General features: G+C 48.1%; 1 protein-coding gene across 1 annotated transcript; it reads right to left on the bottom strand.

The window, feature by feature from the left end:
- Positions 1-994: 994 nt before the first annotated feature.
- DPP9 (dipeptidyl peptidase 9) lies at positions 995-25561 on the bottom strand. The gene is made up of 21 exons (XM_061600957.1): positions 25240-25561; positions 23824-23913; positions 21346-21602; positions 20560-20672; positions 19540-19713; positions 18787-18955; positions 17040-17153; positions 15412-15540; positions 14814-14875; positions 14146-14246; positions 13145-13322; positions 11556-11721; positions 10255-10334; positions 8857-9009; positions 8492-8627; positions 6973-7118; positions 5353-5499; positions 5091-5243; positions 4249-4391; positions 4012-4123; positions 995-2559 (listed from the first exon to the last, which is right to left on the bottom strand). Exons 2-21 carry the CDS (start codon positions 23877-23879, stop codon positions 2467-2469), a joined length of 2682 nt encoding a protein of 893 aa, XP_061456941.1. The 5' UTR covers positions 23880-23913; positions 25240-25561; the 3' UTR covers positions 995-2466.
- Positions 25562-26384: the final 823 nt, after the last annotated feature.

The following is a 26384-nucleotide window of genomic DNA, read 5'->3' as shown; positions in this document are numbered from 1 at the left end:
GGATTGGTTGCCTCAAGACTTGATGCTCCAAGGTGCTAGACCTCATGGCTTATGCAACTCACAGTTGTGATCTCTTTTGAAAAAACACCTAGTGAAATACTGGATTGTGGAGGACACACAACCCTGCCCCAAAGGAATATTTGGGGGAAGAGGTTTTTTCCTCTTTTTATTCAGTCTTTAATTGCAATTGGTTAGCTGTCTGATACACATGTTGAGTGGTGGATTGCCATCTTGTAAATGTGACACTCCTTCCTTCAAGATGCACGAGCTCAGAAGCTATTTCGGCCACCCTCAGTAAGATCATCAGGCCAGGATGTGAGACAAGGCATCGGGTGTCCAATTTGGGGTTTTGCGGCTGCCTTTGGTATAACGGCTGCAAAGTATCTCAACTGCCATTTTTTTTTTCAGATTCCGTTGTGCAGTAGAATTGCTTGTTTCTGCTGCCATCTAATAATGTGTTTTGATGTTTTTAACAATATTTATTATGCTGATTTGGCAAAAAAGTAGCATACAAATCCTTTAAATAAATAAAGCTGCTCCCTGTGCCCTGGGGGTGTGCATATTGAGTCATTTAGCTACTTAAGGTTACAATTCATTGCTGAGCAAGCTTCTAAGTAAAGGCACAGTAGCCTTGAAAAGGAAGCTTCTAAGTAAAGGCACAGTAGCCTAGAAAAGACCCAAGAGGACTTTGCCAATCAAACTTGGTGCTGTAAATGCATATTGTTTGATGGGTAGGTGGATGGCATTGCTTCAAACCAGGTCTGGCAGAAAGAGAAACAAGCTGGCAACACCATCTGGATCCTCAGTAAAAAGCAAGTGAACAGACGACATCGGTCCTAGATAAAAAGGCTAATGCCCAAGCAAGAAGAGCCCTGAAGTGCTCCAAGGACACAAGTCCTTCTAAACATCCACCCCGTGCCCCCATGACACACAGACACACACACACCAGCCATTGCAACCGCAGCTAAAAGCACCAGGCACGGAGAGCAAGCGCTTGCGCCCGTTTCCAATATTTTAATGAGTCACTACATCTTACCACTCATAATTATAAAAGAATAAGAATCATAAAAATATTTTCTTTTCATAATACGCACTTAAAGATACTCGGGCAAGTCATTTGTGGTTTGTGGAGGGAGGGGATAGCAGGGAGGGGGTTAGTTGGTTTTTAGGTAACGCGAAGTTTCTCCTCGCTTTAAATTTTGCCCCACCCCTGAGGGGCAAGATGCTGGGGGGGAGGGAGGGCGTGAGCAAGTAGGCGAGGGGTGGGTCCTCCCCTGAGGCACAAGTTGTAGTGAACCCCGTCCCTTGCCCCTCCTCCTAAACCTCCCCATGTTGCACTTCATGCTGATTGGGTACGATCTAAGACCAGCGGAGGTGTCAAGTTGTGTGTGTGCAAGCACGCACAGGGGGAGGAATGAACGAACAGACAAGCACGCTTTTTACCAGGAGGTGTGGCGATGGGAGGGCAAAAGGGTTACAGTCACTGACCTGCAGAGAACTGAATGTGCCTGTGGGGATGTGGGAGGCAGGCAGAAGGAGGGCAATGGGACAGCGGGGGCGAGAAGGGGGTAACAGAGCGCCAAGACAGGGATAGGAGAGGGAACAATAGCTGCATAAATAATCTTGCAATGCAAAAAAAACCCCTAACAACAACAACCCACCCATCAACCACCCCCTTTTTGATGCAGATGTTACTGCTGTTCTGGAGAGGGGAGAACTGAGCTGGTTGCCTGCCCCTCGCTTTCAAAGCAACGACAGAGAGGACGGCCATGCGCTGGCACGGGAGAAGCCTCGACGCATCAGCACCTCGTGCTTCTGAACAGAGCCGGCCCTACAACCCCATCCGAGGGCCCGCCTTCTTTCACGCATCACAGCAAGAGCACCAAGTATGGAGGGGAAAGCAGAGAGGCAGCAGCAGCCTCTCCCCCCCTTGTCCTCTTGCGCCCCCCCTTTTGGCAGCACGTCACTGGGAGGGTTCAGCCCAGGATAAAAGCTCTCTTGCAAGGGCTCAGTGGGAAGAAGGAAAGGAGAAGACAGAGAGACACACACAGAACTGCAGCTGGGGGGGGAGAGAGCGTGAGAGGGGGAGGGAGGGAAGTCCTTGCCTTCTATTCCCAGCGCAAAAAAGTAGCAGCGAAACAGAAAAAGGCCACAGGGGGAGGGAAGGAAAACCTTAAAGAATAGAACAAGGACAGAGGAGCGCCAATCCAGAGAGGAAGGGGGGCAGCGGCACTCACAGCTCCCTCTTGTCATTAAATCAGGGCAAGGTGCCCCCCCTCCAGCCCAAAGGAGAGAGGCACGGCCAAGGCGACTTGCGCTCTGGGCTGGGAGGCTGCTGGAGGTAGGGGAAGGCGGCCAGAGGAGCCGAGGCATGAGAGTCATCAGCGTCCACAAGTCGCAGGCGGGCAGGAGACGCCTGTCCCCGTCTCTCCCCACCCCAAACACGCACACACACACTCTGGCCCGTCAGAGGTATTCTTGAAGAAAGTGCAGCAGCGTGATTTCATAGTGCTCCCCGGACTCAGGGCAGCGAATACTGTGTCGCTCGTTGGGGTAGATCTGCACCAAAGAACAGGGAGAGAAAGAAGGGGGGAGACAGAAGGCGAGTGAGATAGGAAGGTTGTTGTTCTCCACAGCACAACTCCCCCCCTTCCAGAACTCAACACTTATTTAAAATATTTTTAATAACTGCCTTTAAAAAAAACCACGTAAAAACTCCTCAAGGTGGTTTATAAAACACAGTAATTAATGCAAACGTGTGTGTGTATATCTACGTGTGTTATTTATTAGACTTGTTAGGCGCTTGTTACCCGAAGTTCTCCTAGGAACTTACAACACATTAAAAGCGTAACTATAAATACGCAGGACCTTAAAAAGAGAACAAACAACCCCAGTAACGGCCACAGGAAGTGTTGGCAGCACAGTAGCAACAAACATCCTCCTCTTAAGTCTATCAAATGGCTGGGGGAAAGGTAAGTCTTTCCCTGGCACCAAAAAGACGTCAAGAAAGGCGCCAGGCGGACCTCACTGGGGGACAGCATATATATATATATATGGATCCAGAGCAAGCTTGAGTGAAGCTCTGTTTGTTGCTTTCAAAACTGTCTTTTATATATATATATAAATATACACATACACACATAAACACACATATGCATACATACACTATGTGTGCGTGTAAGTGCGCTGCGTGCTACAGTGTAACTACAGCAGTAACGTTAAAATAAACATTTCAAATCAAAATTAAAATGTCAGGCACAGTTAAACTCGTATATGATATAAAAGCAGCGTTAATTTAAAGCAGACTAGCCCATTCAGGTCCGCTTAAAAGTCATCACAGACGGAGTCATGGCGTTCTGGCAGCAAAGGGGCCAACCCAGGCAAGCCTCCCACACACCCCTGTGCCTGCCAGCCAACCGTGCCTTACCAGCAGGCACATGAACAGTAGTCTCCATGGGCGATCGTAGGGCGACTATGAAAGTTCATACAGGCGCAGGGCAGCCATTCCCTTAACCTGATTGCAAGCTGTTTAAGGGCTCTAATAGACATCACCAGGAGCATAAACTGAGCCTGGGGGAGCGGGGGACTGCAGGGCAAAGTGCGTCAAATTTCCTAGAGCCAAATGATAAATGTCATTTACTAAATGGAGACCCCACTTTTCCTCTAAAGAGCTCAAAGGAGATACATATGGCTCTCTTTCTCTCTCCCCCCATCCCATTTCATTCAAAACGATCCTGCAAGGTATGGTTAGGCTGAGAGATGACGACTGGCTCTCAAGCCTACCCAACGAACTTGAATCTCTCACCCGTACACCACACGCTACACTGAAAATATAAATGTATACAGGTGTGCATTTAGCCCGGAAAACATACTGCCCCGCAGAGCCTAGCAGGAAAATTATTAGCCTTCCTCTGTACCATTGCTGACTCCCCCCCTCCAAGAAAAGTACACACACTCTGCCTTAGCCCAAGAGGAAAGGTGTGGACAGGAAGCTTCACCACCTCCACCTACCTGTAGCTGATAAGGTTTCCCAGCCCGGATTAGCTGAGAGATCAGGAAATTTGTGTGGAAAAAGTGCACATTTTCATCCAGAAATCCATGGAGGATCAGCAAGCGGTTTGGCCTGGGGGAGAGAGGCGAAAATGTCTTAAGTGTGTGTCACCCTGGGGGTGGGGGAGAAGCCCCCCAGTTGGCAAAGGCTGCTCTGTCCCTCCCCTCCTGCCAGGCCACTATCCCATCATTCCTTACTCGTTGGGGAGTTTCTCTACAAGCAGCGCCACGGAGCCTGCCTCATAGCCTTGCTGGTTGTTTTCCGGGACATCCATGTACCGTTCGGTGTACCCAGTGTCGTACGCCATCCAGACTGTGACAGGGGCCCCGGCGATCGCAACCTGAAACGATCAGAGGCCACAGTGACGCTTGGGGTCGATGAGTAAACCCTGCTTTGTCTTTCATGCCACGCCTGGAGCAGCCGGGTCCTGCAACTCGGATGCGTTGTGTAAATAAGCACGCTTGCGTAATTGTTCCTCTTCCAGTCTGCAAGGGGACCAAGGCAGCTCTGATACCCCCATAGTTTTGCTCATGGTAAAGCTTATCCAGCTTCCCGCTGCCAATATGACTTAAGATTTCAGCCAGAACTGCTCGCACGGATGCATCTTTGCATCCCGTAAGGGTGGTGTTCCTTACATGCGCTGTGCCCACTCCAAATTTCTGAAGGTTTTCTGTGATCTCAGGGAATCACATAGGGTTGGCTCCATAGCTTTTTTATTGGGGGGGGGAGGCTAGGGCAAGATGTCCTCAGGGGATCCCCCCTTTCCTTGCCATTCTACCATTTTTGTGTCTTGTAAATATGTAGATTAGAGAGAGAGAGAGAGAGAGAGAGAGAGAGAGAGAGAGACTTTTAAGTTTGCCGCCCCGGGATCCTTAGGGAGGGTGGGATATAAATTCAACAAACAAACAAACTCCCATCAGCCTCAGCCGAGATGTCCAACTGGCAGGAATGGTGGGCAGGTGCAGTCAAGCAACACCTGGAGGGTGCCCCCTAACCCTGCCCCCACCCCGGTACAGACAGAAGCAAACCCCAAACTCACCTTGAAGATATGAGGCTTGCAGATAAGCCCCATGAGGGAGAGAAAGCCCCCGTAAGACCAGCCGTGGATGGCAACGCGGCCGAGGTCGACAAACCCGTATTTCTCCGCTACGTAATGTAAGCCTTCCACCTGGTCCTCGATCTCTACTTGGCCCTGCAAGGAGACAGCAAAATAAAGTCCCCCACTTGCTAATTTGGGGACACCTGACTCATCCCCCACTCATACCCAAACCGTCGCCTTGTGATCGATACTGAGAACTTACCATTTGATTCTTAAGGGCCCCCTCGAATTTAAGGCCTCTCTGGCACGAGCCCCGCCCATCTATCACCACCACGGCGTAGCCGAGGGATGCCAGCGTGTTGAGCCTCAGGTACTTGATGCCTTTGAAGGAGTTATTCACTAACTGGACCTACGAGGTGGAAAGGCAGGAAAACGAGGAGGGGGGGAATGCGTCTCTAGGTTAACTCCCCCAACACCATGTGCCCGCTTCATCAGCGAAGGGCAGAAGACCCCCACCCCATTTCACCTCATCCAAGAGAGAGCACCCACTCCACCATCGCCCACAATCAAAGACAGAGAGCCTAGTTGCTGGGACAGACTGCAGGCCACTCTAGTCCAGCGTCCGCACCGGCCGATTAAGGAAGCCCCACGAACAGGACGTGAGCACAACAGCAACTCATTCCAACAGCAATTCACTCCTTGAACTGGTATTGCTACCTCCAGCTCTGAAGGCTATGTAAATGAAAACCTCTTGTTTTCGCTAGTCAAAATTACATGTGTATTTTTAAAAATTATTGGGAACCTTATTCTCCACAAAAGTCCTGCACCCAAGAACACCTATTGGGTTCCTTCCCGGATGGCACCCTGTGCCAAGGCAAAAACCTCCTTATTCCGGGCAAGCCCCCGGCCAATTTGAAGCATGAGCTTGCTGCCACTCGCCCGATTTTGCACGCTTGGGTGGCCAGAGGTACATTTTATCTGCTATTTTATCCATCTACCACGTTTTGAGATTGTTGCTGCGGTGTTTATGGATTGCTGCCCTCGATCAATTCAGTTGGGATTGTGGGGTGTCCAAGCTGACTCGTTTCCTCTTCCCTCCCCATCCCTTTTTCCTTTTGTGTCTTGTCTCTTAGACTGCAAGCCTGTCAGCAGGGACTGCCTTGTTTTTAATCTGCTACAGTGCTTCATAAATGTTAGGTTGCTTTATAAATACCACTCAGCAGCAGCTGGTCATTTTTTCAGGGGTTGTAAGCAACTTTCGGCAGTTTTAGATGGAAAAGCTTTTTTTAAACATTTTTTAAAATGTTTTTAAAGTTGTTTTGTTTTAATGTATTTGAAGGTCTGTTTTTATGATGTTTGAAAGTGTTTTTAGCACTTCTGTTTGCCACCCTGGGCTCCTGCTGGGAGGAAGGGCGGGATATAAATCAAATAAATAAATAAAAGCATATTTTATGCATGCAGTGTAAATGGTACATGAGTGCATGATTAGAACATAGGAAGAGCCCGGTTGCTGCATCAGGTCAGTGGTCCATCTCGACCAGAACCCTGTTCTCACAGTGGGCAACCAGATGCCCCCATGGGAAGCCCAAAAGCAGGACCTGGGCGCAAGAGCAACTCTCCCCACGTGCGATTCCCAGCAAATGCCATTCAGAAGCATGCCACCTCCGACTATGGAGGCAGAGCATAGCCAGCATGGCTAGCCGCCACTGATAGCCTTTTCCTCCACAAATGTGTCTAATCCTCTTTTAAAACCATCCAGGGCAGCAAATCCCATAGTTTAACTACATGCGTGAAGAAGTCTTTGCTTTTGCCTGTCCGGAATTTTCCAGCGTCCAGCTGTGTTGCCTGTCCCCGCGTGTTGCTGGCTCAGCAGTCACTCTACCTGAGGTCCTCCGTAGACAAAAAGCACTGTGGGATGCTTCTGCCCAGGCTGGAGGTTGTGAGGTTTGTACACCATCCCGTACAGCAAGACGTCCGCCTGCGTACGGAAGTGAAAGATCTCTGGGGGGATGTAATCGGTGGGACAGCCTGCAAGGAAAGCCAAGGGGGAGAAGAGTCATCACCCTGGATACTGGAAAGGCACTGTCAGGAGATCTTGCTACACCCCATTCGATTGCTCCATCATCATCATCATATTTTCGGCGCCTGCTGAAGACCTTCCTCTTCCAACAAGCCTTTTAAAGTACAGTAGGGCCCCGCTTTTTGGCATTCCGCTAATACAGCAGCTTTCAATTAGAGTAAGGCCCCGCTCATACGGCGCTTGTTCTGCTTTTACTGCATCTTTTGGGCGCCGGGCACCATTTTATTGATGGAGTTCTGCTTTTCGGTGGGCTTCGCTTTTAGGCGGTGGTCTGGAACATAACCCGCCGTACGAGAGGGGCCCTACTGTAGAGACCTTAACCCAGTCTGCATCCTGCGTTGGAATTGTTTTTAACAGGTACTGTGTTTTTAAGATTTTTTAAAGACATTTTGTTTTCAAGATGTTGTTGAAGTTGTTTTTAGTGTCTTATTGCTTGTTTGCCGCCCAGGGCTCCCATCTGGGAGGAAGGGTGGGATAGAAATGTAATCAATAAATACATAAAATATTAATTGATTACCTGCCCTTCACCCTGAGGTCCCAGGACGGGTTACAACAATTTAAAATACAACATTTTAAAAAAAGTTTTAAACAAATTTATTTATTTATTTATTTATTATTTATTTATTAAATTTTTATACCGCCCCATAGCCGAAGCTCTCTGGGCGGTTCACAACAGTCATACATCAAATAGAACAAGCTACATATAAACAATATAAAACTTTCTTTAAACTTTCTTTAAACTATAAAATTATAAAATTCACCAGAAAAATCAAGACAATTGTCAACACATACTAAATGTTAAAATGTTAACTGTTAAAAAGTTAAAATGCCTGGGAGAAGAGGAAAGTTTTAACCTGGCGCCGAAAATATAGCAATGTTGGCGCCAGGCGTACATCATCAGGGAGATTGTTCCATAGTTCGGGGGCTACCACTGAGAAGGCCCTTTTTCTTGTTTCCACCCTCCAAGCTTCCCCATGGGTAGGTACCCGGAGGAGGGTCTTCGATGTAGAGCGTAGTGTACGGGTAGATTTACCATCAGAGAAGAAGCTGGTGGAGAACTCACCTTCTGACCTGCATGTCAGCCCAAGAGGTGCGGACCAGGTAAGTTCCAGCAAAAGCTCGGATCCCTCAAGCATCCCTGCCTACAAACTGTGGGTTTGAAACCTGCTCAAATCTGGAAACTGTATTTCTGCAACTTCTTTAGAGTGATCTCAAGTGCCTAAGGGTGACCCATGGTACTTTAAAAGACATTTATTTTAAAAAAAGATTTTCAATGGGAAAATGAACGAGAGAGGAAGCAACAAAGTAGAGATATACTCACTGGCAGCTTCCATCATACTGGCCCAGAATTTCGGCTGCTTGTGGAGGGGGTCGTCATCCAGGCCACTGAGCTTGTAAACGTGCACACAGGGAGGGGTGCTGACACTGCTGTAGTGGCTGATGAACATGTCGAAGTTCTGCAGGAAAGGCAAGGGAGATTGGCAAGGGGCTGAAGTCGGTGGCGGCTTGTGGCTCTATGTCAGGGGAGCCTTGAAAGTTCAGACTAAAACCCGGAGCGGATACCACTGATCCCAGAGTGGATACCACTGACCCCAATGGTTCCGGGGGGGGGGCATCGCGTGGCCCCATGCTTCCCTCTAATGGCATCATCATCATCATCAATAATAATAATCTGGAAGGACAGACCTGGCTCATGGAACAGCTGTGGGAGAAGCCAAGAGTAGTGAGCCGTACAACCTCCCCAGGAGACTCGTAGCTGACGACATAGAGGTGATGTTCCAGAGGGGTATCCTTCGTGCCCTGGAAGTACACAAGCTTCGTTTCTTCATTCACCCAAATCTGTAGCAGAGAGAGAAAACACACATCACCGAAAACTGCTTTAAGATTTGGCTGCAACAGGGCAATTGCTCCCGTTATGGGTCGGCTCACTCTACATCAGTGGTGGGGAACATCTCTGGGCCTCCAGATGTTGCTGGACTCCCAACTCCCATCATCCCTGGCCACTGGCCATGCTGGCTGCTGGGAGTCGGGAGTCCAGCAAGCATTTTAAGTAGATACCTTTATCCCAGCTTCCGTCTGTACTGGAATTGTCTGTAGAAAGTTTTTTTTTTTTAAGAAAGTTTGAGAAGTTAAAAAGTTTTACTGATAATTTTTCATGGCTTTTTTCGTCGTAAAACTGCTTAGAGGTCTTCGTGTTTAAGAGGTGTATCATTAAATAAATATAAAAGTTGTTTTAGAAGTTTTGTTACTTGTTTGCCGCCCTGGGCTCCCCCGGGAAGACAGGGCAGGATACAAACTCAATAACCATACATCTTGAGGGACACAGGCTCCTGCTCTGCTGCTTCATATCCAGCATATCCTTATGTTGGTAACCTTTTTCTCACACACCCTCAAGCTCAGGGGTGTGCGCAGCCAACCACGGTCCTAGCCGAAGATGAAGGGCTGAAAAATTCCCACTGCTTTGCTGTTCTGCGTGGGATGGAAAAATCAGTTTCTAAAGATGCATTGTTTTGTAAAGTCAGTTTCTGATCTAATGAATGAGTACAATGCCAGTCCAATTCAGGCACTTGCAAACTTGGACTTAATTATTTTTTGTCAGGCAATTATCCTTTTGAAATACTGATACACTAGGGGCAGCGCCCCTGATCGCTTCACTTGCGAACCCTGCCAACCCCCCTCACCAAAGGCATCCATCCCCTCCCCCCTTTGCACCTTGCCAAAAACCACCATCTCCCTTTGAAGTTTGCCGAAGGCACCCAACCCCCTTCCGTTACAACTTCCTGCCTCTTGCTCTCAGACGGTTCACAGCACCACCCGTCGGTGACAAAATGAACTGCCGCATCATGACAGCCTTATCTTTTCTTATTATATACTAAGACAGCTCTCTGTACATGCTTAATTTAGTATGTTAGGAGCTGCATGCAGCCTCCTGCCTTATGGGACTGTCATCCCCGGAGAGGCTCTCCTGGCGTTTATTTTGCCAAGATTTATTCTGAACACAAAGCCCTGCCAATGGTCGACAGAAATAAAAACGAAACAGGCTACAGGATTTTTAATTCCGCACATTCAAAGCACTTCTTGTACCTTGTATCCGTGCCTCGCCAGGACTTCCCATTCGCCGCTCGTTAGAGCCACCTCCTCTTTGAGAGGGCATTTGAAGTCCCCTGAAAGGAGAGAGTCAGCATCTAGATTAGAGGCTGGAAGCCTGGCAAGTTAAACGTAGGTCCAGAAAAGGAGCTGCGCACAGAGGAGGACAACAAGGATGGTCTGAGTCCTATGAGTAACTGCTGAAAGGGATGGCTATGGTAAGGCTCCAGAAGACAAGATTAAGAGAAGATGAGAGATGTTTTGAAATATCTGATGAGCTGTCACAAAGGAGATGGAGCAGGCTTGTTCTCTGCTGGGAGGAAGGGTGGGATATAAATCAAATAATAAAGAAACAAATAAATAAAAGGAATAATAAATATTGCTCCAGCGGGCAAGGCTAAAACCAATGAGTTGTATTCAGTACTAGTCCTACTCAGAGCAGACCCACTGAGGTTAACAGATATGACTAACGTACATTCACTCATTTCATGGGTCTGCTCTGAGCAAGTTGAATACAACCCAACGGGTGGAAATTGCAGATTTCAGGCAGCATCAGGAAAAACTCCCCAACGCTACAAGCTAGGGAACATCAGAGAATCTGATGGGAAAGAAGCAGGAATTGCTGCAGGTTGTGCATTCGCCTGCGATCAGGAACGGAAATCACCCAAGCAAATATGATCACTGTTCATTCACATTGTCTTTTTAAGTTCACAAACGATACGTAATTATTGACTTTTCCCTCTTTCCACACGTTGTGTTGACATTTCCTTTACACTGAAAGGAACGCAAGCGACGCTGAACAGCAGCCAGTGAGACAAACGACACTGTACTTGGCAGAAACTGGACTGCAGCAGAACGGAAACAGTGTTGATTGGGACAAATACAGGCCAGAATGGAAACCGCGGCCTTCTTACATGGCTAATGCAAGCTGTTTGGTGGTGGAGAAGACCACCTTGGGAGGAGGCGGCCTCTCTTGAAAGGGATTGTAGCAGAAGGAGGATTTCAATAACCTCCCAAATCCCTTGTGACTCCACGATACCAACATCATAAAACCCCTGCAGCGAGCAATGTGGAGCTGGAAGATTTCCACAGGGAGAAAGCCTAACGGCAAAAAAAAAATATGGAGGGGGGGGGAACCCAAATAGCCTGCTAACCAGATTTTGCCCCTTCACATATTTCTGGCTACTGGAAAAAGCATTCAAGATACAGAACGTCGGGGAAATGTACCCGGTTCAAAGTTTTCTTGGAAATCCACATAGCGGGGAGGGGAAGGGGGGGAGAGAGTTCATAGGTCTCACCTTTGCTGGGGATGTACGGCTGGGTCCAGTCGTAGCTGTTCCGCCTCAGGATGGCGGTGACCCTGTAGAGATGGCAGAAGCCTGTCTTGCATTCGTTGGCTCGCAGAAAACAAAGCTCCTCTACTTCACCCTCTGGCTGGGTGAAAGTGTAGAAGATGTCGTGGATCTATTCAGAACGGGGTGCAGGGACGGTCAAATGTTAAAGAGCACCAAGAGCCAAACATGAAAGAACACAACTCACAGGGTCGTGGCAAAAAGCTGGCAGCTGTAACGGATTTTAGGACGCCCTCTACAGAAATCATCAGCTCAGTCCTACGCCAAGCCGCCGTTGGTACAAACTCTCCACGCTGGTAGCACTAGCCTACCTCTTAGGGTTGTGGTAAGGATTACGGAGAGGAAGTGTTTATGAGTACTTAGGAAGAGTGCTGAGTAACGCGGCTGTTAAGCGCCATGTCAGAGCTTCCACTGTATACCTATGGGTTCCAGATATACATAGGAGGTCCAGTTGAAAAGGATGAACAAAGGCTCTAAGGGCAGATCTGGCCCTCCAGCTGTTGCTGAAATACAACTCCCATCATGCCTGGCCGTTGGCCCTGCTTGTGGGGCTGACAGGAGTAGTAGTTCAGCAACATCAGAACTAAAAGCCCCCCCACACACCTGAACTAGACCTCTATGTTTTAGGAACATGTGAAGAGCCTGCTGGATCAGGCCTGTGGGCCATCTAGTTCAACATCCTGTCCCCACAGTGGTCAACCAGACGCCCCAATGGAGAGCCTGCAAGCAGTACCCAAGGGCAAGAGCACGCTCCCCTCCTGCAATTTCCAGCAATGCATTCAGAAGCACAGTGCCTTCAATCCTGGAGGCAGAGCACAGTCGTTGTGGCTAGTAGCCTCGTCCTCCATGAATGTGTCTAATCCGCTTTTAAAGCTATTTTAAATCTGCATCCCTGTCGACATCGTTTTTTTAGGGCTCAAAAAAGGGAAGGCAGGCTTAGGTCAGAGACGGAGCACCCTCTCAGCGTACGGAAAGCACACGACAACTGCAGATCAGGCAGGGGAAATCAAAGATCTGGAGAGCCACTGCAATTCGAAGCTGACAATGTTAGGACAGATGGTACAAACCCATCTCTCGCGGCAGTGTCTGCACAGCAGCTTTCTGGGGTTGCAGACAGGGAACATTTCCACGACGTGCCTGGAGACGCCGGGGACTGAACCGGCAACCTTCTGCATGCAAAGCCAGGGATCGGCCTCTGAGCAATTGGAGCAGCTCTGGGGTCAGAGCATCTGCGGTGCACACAGAAGGCTCCAAGTTTGATCCCTGGTGGCATCTCCAGGCAGGGCAGAGAAATAAAGATCTCTATCTGAAATCCTGGAGAGCCCCTGCCAGTCAGTGTAGACAATGCTGAGCTAGATGGACCAGTGATCTGGCTCAGTATACGTTAGCTTCCAAAGTCCCAGGCCGGGCGGAGGGGGAGGCTTCAATAACGTTAGTTTTCTAAAACAGCGGAAGGGGGAGGGAGGAAGGAAGGGGCACCAGGCTCCCTCCCCCTCCCTACTGCCAGCAATGCAAGCACGGCTTCGCTCCCTTACGTTTATCCACACGTCTGTGACTTCTTCGTAGATAATGAAGGGGTGGACATTTTGTGGCACGGCTTTGGCAAACTCCAGACGCTGCTCCTCGCTCTCCGGGACTGGGATGAAGAGGGCAGGAGGGAAGAGAGCCAGCTGAAGTTGGTGCTGAGGCCTATCAAGAAGCATGGCCCATGCGCTGGGCAGAAAGGGAGGAGGAAGGGAAGAGAGAGAAGGGAGGAGGGAATGAAAAAATCTGTGGAACTCCCTGCCTGTTGACATCAGACAGGCGCCTTTGCTGTATTCCTTTCGGCGCCTGCTCAAAAACGTTTGTTTTGCTTAGGCGAGCCTACCCAGACACCCAGACTGTTGGCGCGTTGTAATCTTTTTAGTCTGCTGCTGTTTTCATGGGTTTAAAAAAGTTTTTAATTGCTTTGTGCCAGATGCACATGGAGGGGCTGTGGTTGAGCTGCAAAGCACCCACACTGCATGTGGAAGGTCCTAGGTTCAATCAGGGGTTAAAACGAACAAGGAGCCAGCGGTGGGAAAAGAATGCTCTCTCTCTCTTTCTGTGCTGAGACCTTGGAGAGATGCTGCCAGTCAGAGTAGACAACACTGGCCTAGATGGATGCAAAGCCTGACAAGGGAATACGGCAGCTTTCTGTATTTCCCATCGCATCATAGGAATCAGGCCTTGACTGCGGGGTGGCGCCTACCCTTTGGAATTCCTTCCCCTTAAAGATTAGACAAGCGCCATCTGTGTTATCTTTTCAGCGCCTGCTGAAGACCTTCCTCTTCCAACAAGCCTTTTAAGTAGAGACCTTTATCTCAGTCTGTACTGGAATTCTTTTTTTTTTTTTTTAAGTTTTGTTTTTTAATATGTTTTTAGTGCTCCATCATTTGTTTGCCACCTTTGGCTGCCTTTGGAAGGAAGGGCAGGATATTTAATAATAATAATAATAATAACAACAACAACAATAATAATAATAATAATAATAATAATAATAATAATGCCTACTTACTATTTGCCATCTCGGGTCCACCCAGCCCGTGCAATGTACTCCGCCTTTGGGAACATCGTAGTGAAGGGGTGTACCAGCTCTTTGTCCTGGGCATGCACTATCTACGGACAGGAGAAGAGGGAAACGTCATCATTTTATTTTAATTTTTAGAGTTCCATCAGGCTACTCCCTCAACCGCCATTTATAGCAGACATTCCATCAGGCTACAGGAGAGGGAGACGGATGCGACTAGAAAGTCTTTCCATCAGCTCTGCTGAAAAGACCAGGGGCTTTCAGCTCCTGCTATCCATATCATTTCATTCTGGCCATTGTCACGCAATTCACTGTGTAGCAAGCTTAACAGCAATCCGCTTATGCGTTCTCTTGCGCAATGACATTTTGCCACCAGAACAAGTATACTAAGTGACTTTTACTTAGTGCCGCATTGGATACAACCCTGGGTCACTACAAGAACTTTGTGACTAAGAACAAGTGCCTGAGCTTGCTCTTTTCCTCCTCCCTCTGAGAACGAGTTCACTGTTTGTTGGATACTTAGATCTGTTTTGTGCATGGTTTTAATTACATGAACTGCTTTGAGTTTGCTCTTAAGAAGAAGTGAAGCATGCTAAAAATTCTTTCTAGTTGGAATAAAGTCAAATGTGCCACAGGAGAGCACACGGCTAGCTTACCTTCCCTTGGCTATCCACTTGAAATTCAGCAAGCTTTAGCGCAATTTTTGGGTTCTTGCTGCCTGGAATGGAGGGTAAAAAGGATGTGATGATGAAGCCAATCTGAACTTTTAACACTTGCGCTCAGACTTCCTTTCCCATAGGTAGGGCAAAGCCATGTTCTTGGCTGCCCCAGATGGCAGGACTACAGCCAAGGGCTTAAGTTGTAGGGTGGTGGATTTCAGTTGAACATTAGGAGAAGCCTGTTGCTGTTAAGAGCAGCGGGATCATACAGCCATTTAAGGCCATGCCTACACTATATATTTAAAGTACTGTCATGCCACTTTAAGCAGTTATAACATCCCCTAGTGAATCCTGGAAACTGTAGTTTGTTACCCCTACTCCCCTCCCAGAGCGATTTAACAATCAACCCCTCTTCCAAGAGAACTCTGGGAATCATAGCTCTGTGAGTGGAACAGGGAGATGCCTTGTATGGAATTCTGAAGGTTCCAGGTTCAACCCAGGACATCTCTGGTTAAAAGGAAGCGGCTGAAGGTGACACCACTGGCCACGCGGGCAAAACGCACCTTGTCCTCAACCCTACCCCTTCCCCACTGACCTGTTCTGGGATAGCGGTACGAGTCTGTCTTCCTTTCTTCCAGGGCAGGAGAAGGGACGTGGATGATCTCCACCTCTGACTCATCCACCTCCTCATAGAGGATCCGGAATGTTTTCCAGCCCTCAGGACCTAGACGAAGGCGGCAAGATGAAAAGGCTGCTCCTGAGGTCAGTTCCTAAGCGCTTTTACCTAAGAGTACATCCCCTTCAGCCCAAGTGAGCAAATATGCACAGGACTGCAAAATTAATAGCTTGGGAACAGTTTTCTTGCAGGGCCACTTCAATCTGCAGAATAGGCACTGTTACAGGTACCACATAATATTTGTTCTACAGTTGTAAGAAATAGTTCTTGTCGTGTGGCAGCACCTACGCTTTGGAACTCTCTGCCCATTGACAGCAGGCAAAAACCTTAGCTGTGCTCTTTCCAGAGCTGGCTTAACAAGTATTTGAATGAAAGAATGAATGAATATTTATTGCTCACAGCCATAGGTTGCTACCACAATTCAACACACGTAAAAGGAAAATACAAAATACATATTAAAATACAAGTCATATTTCAACAAAACACACTTCAACAACATACAGTAAAAGTACAGCAATACATTTCAAATAAAATTTCCTCTCCCGCGTGAAAGATGCACTGACCCACCCCATGACTTAGTGTATATATTCTACAGTCATTATAGTGCCAAGCCAAGTATTTTTGTTAAGGCAAGCCTATCTGGACACACAGATGTTGACACATTTTAAACTCTTTTCAGCCTACTGTTAATTTTAAGTGTCTTTAAATCTTTTAATTGCTTGCATTTAACTGTTTTTATTGACAATTTTAATATTTCCAGCAAGCTGCTTAGGGTTTTTTTTTCCCAATCAAGAAGTATATCCATTTTGTTAAGTAAGCACCATGAGGCAGAAAGTTACACTAGTTGCTGGGAATCACAGATGGGGAGAGTTGATGTTGCGGCTTCCCATCTGGACATCTGGTTAGCCACTGTGAAAACGAGATGCCAGACTAGATAGATCTTTGGTCTGATACAGCAGGGCTCTACTTACGTTCTTATGAACAACTTTAAAAAGCTATTTGACAATTTCATGGAGGATAAAGCTATCAATGACTGCTAGTCATGACGGCTGTATATTACTTCCAGGTTCAGAGGGTGTCTACCTCTAGATACCAGTTGCTGGGAATCGCAGTTGGCGAGAGGGCTGTTGCATTCAGATCCTGCTTGCAAGCTTCCCATTGGGAAACAAGTTTATTTATTTATTTATTATTTGATTTATATCCCGCCCTTCCTCCCAGCAGGAGCCCAGTTTGCCATGGTGAGATCAGGATGCGGGACTAGATGGGCCATTGGTCTGATCAAGCTGCAGGGCCCTTCTGATGTTAGGCTCTCAGGACAGGTAGAGTTTCAGCTCCAGTCAGTAACCTCAAGGGAATCTTGAGCTAGAGAACAGACTCTCCAGGATTCCAGGCCAGCCTTCCCCAAACTTGGATCCCCAGATCTCGTTGTTCCATCAACCCTGACCATCGGCCACACCATCTGGGAGTTGTAATCCAACACCACCTGGGCACCCAAGGCCTAGATGCTGGCAGAACCGTTCCGTGGCCTAGACACCCAGAACACTCACCTTCTTGGCACGACGTGGGACACCACCAGTACCCTGTAAACCGGTCAAACTCTTCCTGAATGACGAACGTGGCTACACCTGCTGACTTGGGGTCGTCTAGCACGCTGGATAAACCTACAGCAGGCAGGAAGGAAGGAGGCAAGAGAGTTTGGCCAGGGAACTGAAGGTATCAGAGGAGACTTGCCAGCAAGGCTCGTTTTGGTCATCTAAGCCAAGGGTTGCAAACTGTGGTCCCCGACCTTCATTCGGGTGGTCTGCGGTATGCTTGCATTAAATATTCCTATTGATTTTTCACTGTATTTATGTTTCTTTTTTTATTCCTTGTGTTGTATTTTACTGTATTACAAGTTGAATCGCTACAACAGGCAGAAAAAAATCAAGAAGTGAGGTCCGCCAAGACCCTCAGCAATTTTCAAGGGGTCCCCGGGGAGGGGCAAGCTGGAGAGCCACTGATCTAAGCCCAGTGTCTCGACAGACAGACAACGACAATTTCCCCAAAGCATAGGAAACTAGCTCAGTACTAGCCACATTGCCATGTCTCCCTTCCGCATTCATCTGGTTCACTTACCCTCGCTCCTATACATGGGACATGACAAAGAAATACTGTGGCTGGGAAGTGAGCTAACGACTACCAGGGAACAGAGAGCACGGGCAATCAGGTAGAATATGGCGTGAAGCTGGGCTTGCCCACCTTGCACAGTGACTGAGACACATCCTCTTTTTGCCTTCTGTGGACAAGGCACTTCTGTGAGAAGTTCCACAAGCCCAGATGGCTACATTTACCTTCCTTGGTCAGCCACCGCTGCGGGATGGAGCTGCAAGAGAGCTTTTTTGGCTTGTTGTCAGTGCAACACGCTCCCACGCGAGGTCCAGTCAGCCCACTTCCCCCACCACAGGTGCAGTGTGTAGGAATGAGAGCTTGGAGACCCTTTGGGGGGGATGAGGGGAGAAGCAGGGTGGGATGGGGCCTTAAGCTACAGTCCTAAGGGAGAGCCTCCTGCATGCCATCCAAAGAATGGACCATTGGTCTCTCCTGAAAGGCAGCTTTCCTGGGTATCATATGCCCGAGGAAGTTTGGAGCCGCAGAGAGGAATGGAATGAAGAAGCTGCCGCCTCTAACACAGGTCCTGGGAAACGGGAATTGCCAAAGGGGAGAAGCTGCCACTGTGCTGAGGAGAGGGGAGAGGCACAGACCCCACTAAGCAGGAGAGGAGGAAAAAACTGCAGGAGCCATAGCCGCGAGCCCCACAGAGGAAGAGAGGAGGAGGGAGAAACCCTGCTGGAAGTGGAGGGAAACCTCACGGGCCGCAGCCTGCGAGCCCCACAGAGAAAGAAAGTAAGGAAATAAAGGGTGGGCAACAAGAAGTCAACACACAACCAGAACTTGGAAAAGTTACCCTTTTGAACTACAACTCCCATCAGCCCCAGCCAGCATGGCCACTGGATTAGGCTGATGGGAGTTGTAGTTCAAAAAAAGTAACTTTTCCAAGCTCTGCACACAACCGTCACTCACACACCTCCACACAGCAACTCACACACACCAACAACCACAGGTAAACTCACAGAAAATAAGAATTAGCAGGGCTGAGGCTGAAAGCACCACCTCGGACGAAGGCAGGAATGGACTGGAGCACGGTCTGGAAGGAGCAGCTCAAGCTTAGACTCTCATGCATTACTGCCTTCGGACGTTAGGTGGTGCTACAGCTCACCCCATGGCATGCTACCTGGGGGAAACGATCGCGTTCACCTTTCTGGCAATACGTTAGCCGCCGCTCTTCCCCTGTCTCAATGCTGGCGACCCAAAGGTCGTTGTTGTTGATGAACGAGAAGAAAGACGGGTCGGCGGAGCAGATTTTGGGATCCATTCGGGGCCCTGAGCACTGCGTCTTGATTTCCAGCGGCTTCATAGGAGACACCTGGGGGCAAGTAACATAAAAAGCTCTGCTTTGGCACTTGAATTGTGTGGGTGCATACATATTTGTTTACCGGGCCTGTCTAGTAGTGAATGCAATTTGTTTTAAGCTGTTTTTAATATGGTGTTTTATAGTGTTGTGACCTGCCCTGTCTATCAATTTCAACGGGCCTACTCTGAGTAGGACTAGCGCTAAATACCACCCATTGCTGTTGCTGTAACCCACTTTTGAGCTCAACATTGTTGGAAAAACAGAATACAAACATTAAATCCAAATGGCTAGTAATATTTGCAAATTACTTTAAAACGCAATTTAAAAAACCGTGCTATTTCACACACCGTTTCTGGGATTCCCAGAGGCATCTGGCTCACTGTTGTAGGAATAGGATGCTGGGAATATAGAGAGGCCTTTGGTCTGATCCTGCAAGGCTCTTCTTACATTGTTATGCAGGGAAGAGTCGTTCACAGACTATTAAGCAGGATAGCTCAATAGAACCTCCATGCTCAAGGGCAGTTTACCTCCAATTACTAAACGCTGCAGACAAGCAACACACAACGGCTGCTGATGCTTTCTATGCGCGTGCTCACCATGAAGCCATTTTTGCCTCCGTCCCGACAGTGGAAGAGGCTGTTGCTGGCCTGGAAGAGGAAGAGGCCACTCTCGCTGTGGAAGTCGTACGAGGTGATCCCGAAGACCCCCAGCCGCTTCCGCTCCCTCAGGAGCTCTTCCTCCCTGGAATACATCCCGTGGTGGGGGGTGGCCTGGTGGAAAGTGACAAAAGCACAAATGGGGGGGAGGGGTGATGAAGAAATAACCCGCACCGCAGGGAGCGAACCAGGGGTGAGAAATGCTCTACCACCAACCTACTGTGTAAATCTCGGGCAGGTCACTTAGCTTACTCTCAGCTTCTGTCCCTGGAGACGGAGAAAGCCTCCATCATGAGAGAGAGAGCCGTAAGAGCGAGGCAGAACAAGGGATGCAGGGAACGCACCAAGGTAGGGGTACATCTTCGTCCCTCTGGGGAGGAAAAGCCTGCCTGCTGCGGAGTCGTTACATCAGGCCCACCAGGCCAATCCATTTGGCCCGTGAGGCCATTTTGACCTAGCCATGCCCACCCGAAGTCATCATATATATATATATGGTGATCGCCAGAGCTTGGAAAAGTTACTTTTTTGAACTACAGTTCCCATCAGCCCAATCCAGTGGCCATGCTGGCTGGGGCTGATGGGAGTTGTAGTTCAAAAAAAAGTAACTTTTCCAAGCTCTGGTGATCCATGCTGGTCATTGACTGCAACAATGAAGATTATTATTATTATTATAAGATGATCGTATCTCTCACTGGCCTGGATGGAGGATAGAGAGGAGAGCGTGAGTGTGTAGAAACTACCCTACGGTAGAAAGATAGAATGTGCATTCACTGCCCCGCCCACTTTTGCCTCTGGCCCCACCCACCACTGGCACGCGGCCCTCGGGAAAACTGCCCAGAAAGGAATGCGGACCTCGGGCTGACAAAAGGTTCCCCAGCCCTGACTTAAGTCTAAATTTGGAATCAGGATTCCCGACTCCCACTGAGCACCGCAAAGCCGCCAGAGGCAGCCCCCGCTCACCTGGAAGTGATCCAGCATCTGCTTCCACGACAACAGGAGCAACGCTTCCTTCCGCACCTTCTTGGGAATCTCGGAGTAGAGGAGGGAGTTCTCCCTGCTTCCATACGGCATCCCTATTTGGAAGCAGAAACCTCTTATTTAGGCCCAGCATCAAGGCCGCAATTCTGGAGATGCCTAACCTGGGATTAAGCCCTTTGGACCCAGCAGAACTTTATTATTATTATTATTATTATTTATACCATGCCTTTCGGCCAAAGGCCCTCAAGGCGGCTTACAAAGAAAAATAAACAGGTATAAAAACACAATAAAAATACAATAAAAGCAATACAATTTACAAAAACTAAATTAAATAACAAGTAACATTATAACAAATAAAATCAAATAACAAATACTCAGAAGTAAGGCCACTGTGTCCGATGGGGCTAAATTTAGGGGGGGGGATGTAAGATCCCAGCTTTAATTATCTCACAGAACTGGCTACTTTTAGTCCAACCCACAAGCTGCTTATATTACATAGAAATGGGGATGGAAACATGCACACCTCTCTCAAGAAATTTCATGTTCTTGCCTAAACTTTCCCACTCGCTTCCAAAATTCCTACAAGTCATTTTGCCTGAACAGAACACCCTCAAATTTTGCTTCAGGCAAACACCACCTTGAACTCCAGGCTAGTATTGTGCTGGAACATTGTAAAACAAGAGAAGGTGGAACCCGCGGCCCTCTGGATGTTGCCGCACGGCAACTCCCATCGTCCACGCTTGCTGGGGCTAACCTGGCTGGCCTTACCCAGATAATACAGCCGGTGGGAGTGAGGGCTCGACTCTTCAGTCTTCCGGACAAACTGGAAGTCGTGGGGGGCCTTGTTCACGATCATCCCCGTGTACTTCCTGCTACCGTGGATGATGTCCCGCAGCCCCTCCCATGAATGCTTCTCCACCTGGAAGCGGGAAGCGGCCGTCTCCTCCATCTCCACAGCCTCAGCACTGTCCGACAGAGCGTCCACCGCCGTCATCTTTGGCCTCCCTCCTGGGCTGGTTAAGGAACTAAGTAAAGAAAGAGGGAGAATTGGGGTAGGGGGAAGGGAGGGAGAGAGGTCAAAAGGGGGAATACAGTCAACAATTCCAGCCGGAGTTTACTTATTTTATTTATTTACTTATTTTATTTCCTCCAAGGAGCTCAGGGTAAACATTTTCCAAACCCAAGGCAGCGCAAGCCCAGCTGCAATTGGCGAGATCATTGAGAACACTCATCAGGACATCAGATCATGCTGTTTTAAAAACAATACACTCAAAACTTTATATTCCTCTTTCCTCCTGGAAGCACGAGGCAAGTAGCACTTTGGTCACCATGCGAAGGAATGAAACATTAGATCTGCAAGGAACGAGGGCGGTGGCCATAGAACCAGAAACTTCATTGAGGTAGGTAGGGTAGCACAAATCCAGGATTTCGCAGAGCTCTCCATGAAGGTGAAGCTTTTCCCAGCAGCCCAGCTGCAAAAAAAATCCACGCAGCATGCTTTATGGAACCTTCTGCCTCATCCCACTTAATCACTGAATAAGTCTTCAAGGCTGGCCACGTCACTCTTCAAAAACCAGCTAAGGGTGCATGCCTGTCTCAAGGCTAGATCAAATTTCAACAGTTTGCTTACTTACACACACACACACAGACCTAACAAAGATCCATCAAGGATGGAACAGCGCTGCTCACAAGAAGCCAAAATAACACATCTGGTTTCGATTTCACCTCTTTCATTTGTTGTTTGGGAACAGGTAAGACGTTTGTGTTGAAGTGAACATTTTAAAAAAAGAATACTGAATACATTGCTCACAGGGAGAATGCCCCAAAGGGCCCCTTCAAGGCTCCAATGAAATTGTGGGAGCACGTTGGGATCGGTCTGAGGGAGGCTCTTCAACTGAGCTCCATTACCCCCATAGCTCAAGAGCTTCCCGGAGGCTGCCTTTATTCATTTTTTAAAAAAATTCTAACCCACCCTTTACGGTCAAGCCTTCAGAAAGTGGCTGATGTAAAAACCACCATAAAAATACCACAATTCAGTAAGATAGAAATTGTGCCACGCGGCAGTCCAAGACAATTCACAAGATAGCAGCATGTCGTCGTAAGTTCAAACTAGCAGAACTCTGATTTATAAAGCAGTTTCAAACCAGCAATGCTGTAACTACTTAATTAAGTAAACTTTGAAGTCAGATTTCAACTAAAAGTGATGCAAAATTAATGAGTTTTTTAAGGGCTAAAAGCCCACACTGATGAAGTCATATGCATCCCCATCTAGAGTGCCTACCAACCTAATTGATCTTACAAAGCCATACAAGCAGGGCCTTCCAAGCTGATCTCAGCACCTGAGCAACTTCATACACCTAAGGATGCTTCTGCAGATAACCTGGTCCCAAAAAGGGCTAGGGAAGCTGTGATCTGTCAGATGTTGTTGGACAACAACTTCGATCACCCCTGTTTGCTGTCCATGCTGGCTACTGGGTCTGGTGGGGGTTGTATTTATTTATTTATTTACTTATTGAATTTATATGCCACTTTCCCATACAAATATGCTCCAAGTGGCTTAAAAAAATGCAAATGATGACATGAATAGCAACCAATTAAAAAACCTAACAGTCGTTTCAAATCATTTCAAAACATAGCAATCCAACAATAACTCCAATTGATTACCTAAATTACAATTACTTATTAAATACAACTACAATTAAAATACAGTTGCTCCAATTGTAGTCCAACAACATCTGGCGGGCCACCCAGATCCCACTCCCCTGGTTTACAGGCTAGCTTGGAGGCTGCATAGCACTCCAAAGACTGAAACGTGACCTTTGTAAAATTGGGGTAATAAAAGAGTGGCAGATTCCTATAAAAGGTGATTTTGGAAGGGTGTGGGCCTCCTCTTTAAACCCCTGTTCAATCCATACTCCAGAACGTGGAAATCCTGCCAGCTTGTATTGATGACCGATAGAAGGCAGGGGGACAGCAGAGTGCTGATGACGTCTGAAACAGACCTAGACAGTGGAAGCAGTTTTCTTCTTCTGTGACCGTATTTTAACAGCCCCGATGACAGAAGTGGGGATTGTCCTTCAGTTGCTGGAGGGTAACAGTTCCCAGCAGCTCCAGCCAGCATAGCCAACGGCCACAGATTATGGGAGCCTGATGCGAATTGTAGTCCGCAGATGCCCATTTCCAACCCCCTGAATTTGCAATTCCTGCTTCTCCAAAGATCCCCTTGAGCCAGCTTCGGAAAGTTACCTTCTCCAACTTTCTGTGCTTTCGTTTTCCAGCCGAGCTCTCTTTATTTTCTGCATCAACTGCTAGGCGAGCCTTGGACGGGGTAAGAAACTAGACGAGGAACAAAACGCAACACAGGAAGGTGTGTGATCACTTGGAAGCTGCAAGGATACTCGCATGCTTTCAGGGGTGAGGGACAGAGACGTTTATGCTGCCCACCAAAAAGCCAACCACCACCTTTGGAGCAAAGGTCAAAGCCCGAGTGACAGTGGTCTCAACTTTCAATTTTAATGTTAGGGAACCATCTAGAGACTCAATCTCCCTGAGAGTCCTGAGCAGTTTAGAAGAATGGGATATGCCCAGTTGTCTCCAGAAATGGGAGAATGCCTCTTCTGCATCATTCACCCAATAATTAATAATGTGGGGTTGAGACCCTCATTCCACAGTAGAATGGAAACTGCTTTATGCCAAAATTGGTCCACCTAGAAGAGATCGGCCTAATACAATATGTCAATATTCAATAATAATATCTATTGCATTCTTATTAATCTTGGAGGTGAAAACCTAGCCTCTTCTTGACTGTTCCATAGTTGCTGCTTATGGAGGGTCCAGGTTTCCAGAGAAGGATTCAAACCCATGCCACCCCACCTCATTTCACCTAAACTATAATATCAACATTAAACTTTGGGTGGGGGGTCATGAAAGGTGGACCCTTCCAGCCCTTTCAGTTCTGGACAGCCACAAAGAAGAGGCCAAAGCCATCTCAGAGAAAGCGATGCTTATGTTTTTATCCCACCCATTCTCTCAAATCCTTATACATGGTTCCTCTCTCTGCATTTATCCTCAGAACAACCCTGCAAGGTAGGTCAGGCTGAGAAATAGCGACCAGCCCAAGGTCATCCAGCAAGATTCTGGGTTGACTGGGTATCTGAACCCAGGGCACGCCAGTTGCAGCCAGACACTATACCCCCCAACACAAAACTGCCCCCTTAATGGAGGCAAACCTTAAAAGCACCATCCAACAGGTCAGGCGTCCCTCATGTTTTGAAGGTGACGGGTGGAGCCGAAGAAATGCTCATTCTCAACACGCCTCCCCTGCGTAGCGGTGACAACAGGGTGGGCAATGCTAGCATAATCCTTCCTTTCCCACCGCCCTCGTGAAGAGGTGTGGCCAAAATACCCACCCCGTTTCTTCTTCAAAGCAAAGGTGTGGCCTATCTATTGGAGGCGTGGCCTAAAGGCCTTTCATTGCATCCATGGGCGTGGCCATGTAGCAGAGGGCGTGGTCAGAAAGCCACCCATACATACTTACACACATACAGAGACCAGGGGGCGGGGCCAGAAGACCCTCCCACCACACTCTCCAGCTCCTCCCCCTTGAGAAAGGGGCGGGGCATCTTCTGCTTAGCCCCTCCCTCCTGCCCGTCAATCACTCACTCCGTGCCTTGCTTGCCTGCCGGCCTCCCCCAAACCGAGGTTTCTCCACCACTGCGGGGAAAAGGGGGAGGGGAGGGTTGGGTTCGGGGCCGGGGGGTCCCACGGCGGTTTCACTCCCGCTCCATTTCCCTTTTCCTGGAGACTCAGGAGCCCCGGGGGAGGAAGAGGAGGAGGAGGGGGAAGGGAAACCGCCGGCCTCCGTGAGCCTCCCACCGCGACCTTTGACCCGGAAGCAGAAGTGAGCTCTCTGTTGTTTGTGCAGATGTCTTTAAGTTCTCGCGAGAGGAAGCGGGAAAGGGGGCGGGGCGTGGACGTAGCGGGCGTGGAGAGTCCTCTCCCTAACAATCCCTCCCGCTGCAGTTCCCGCGGGAGGGGGACCTTCTCGCGATAAGAGGCGGAAGGGGCGGAGCCTAGAACTAGGAGGCTTTGAAAGGACGAGCTCTCGCTCTGCCTCTTTCTGAAGTTATCGCGAGATGAAATAAAAGCGGGAGGGAGGCGTCATGGAGCTCGCGTCTGAGGAGAAGATGCTAGAGAGAGGGAGGAACCATTGGCCATAAAGGGGGGGAAGGCGCCTATGCGACGGTTGGAAAGAACCATTCAGTGAAATTTGAAAATGGGTCTCAGGGGAGGGAAGAAGTGGAAAAGAACTAAAGAGATAGCTCACGTATACATGCCTATATTTTTAATATTATATATATAAAATACACATATATATAATATATATGTGTACATATATACACACATATATATATAATATATATATAATACATAATATTAATCGATATAGCTGAATTATAGATATAAACAAAGCAAAATTATACTGTCTATTATGTTTTTAAATGATTTTTTAAATTGTGTGGGAGGAACCAGTAGCTACAAAATGGTGGGGGAGGCGTTTGCTATGGCAACGGCCACGCGCTTTGCCTGAGGAGGAAGGAACCACTTTCATGTTGCAGTGGGAAGGGAGGGGGAAAGGGTCATGTGTTCGGGCGGGACCACTTTCTGAAACGGAAGGGTGGAAGAATCAGTCCCGTCAAAGAGAGGAGTGCAGAGGGAGGGAAGCGGGCGAAGCATCTTCACGTTTTTCCCCCTTTTATGCCCTCAGTTGGTTTCAGATATCTGGATGAGAGATTTTTTTTTTTAAA

The sequence above is a fragment of the Rhineura floridana genome, chromosome 18, assembly GCF_030035675.1.
Source record: "Rhineura floridana isolate rRhiFlo1 chromosome 18, rRhiFlo1.hap2, whole genome shotgun sequence".
NCBI classification, from domain to species: domain Eukaryota; kingdom Metazoa; phylum Chordata; class Lepidosauria; order Squamata; family Rhineuridae; genus Rhineura; species Rhineura floridana.
This window is presented reverse-complemented; position numbering and strand designations above follow the sequence as displayed.

Coding starts and splice junctions, on each gene's coding strand:
- DPP9 (XM_061600957.1), bottom strand. CDS start 23,879: ATGCAGAAAATAAAGAGAGCTCGGCTGGAAAACGAAAGCACAGAAAGT. Junction 13,323..14,145: donor TGGACCCGAGATGGCAAATA/GTAAGTAGGCAT, acceptor CTTTCTGCCCAG/CGCATGGGCCATGCTTCTTG. Junction 5,500..6,972: donor TTGTCTACGGAGGACCTCAG/GTAGAGTGACTG, acceptor TCCACCTCGTAG/GTCCAGTTAGTGAATAACTC.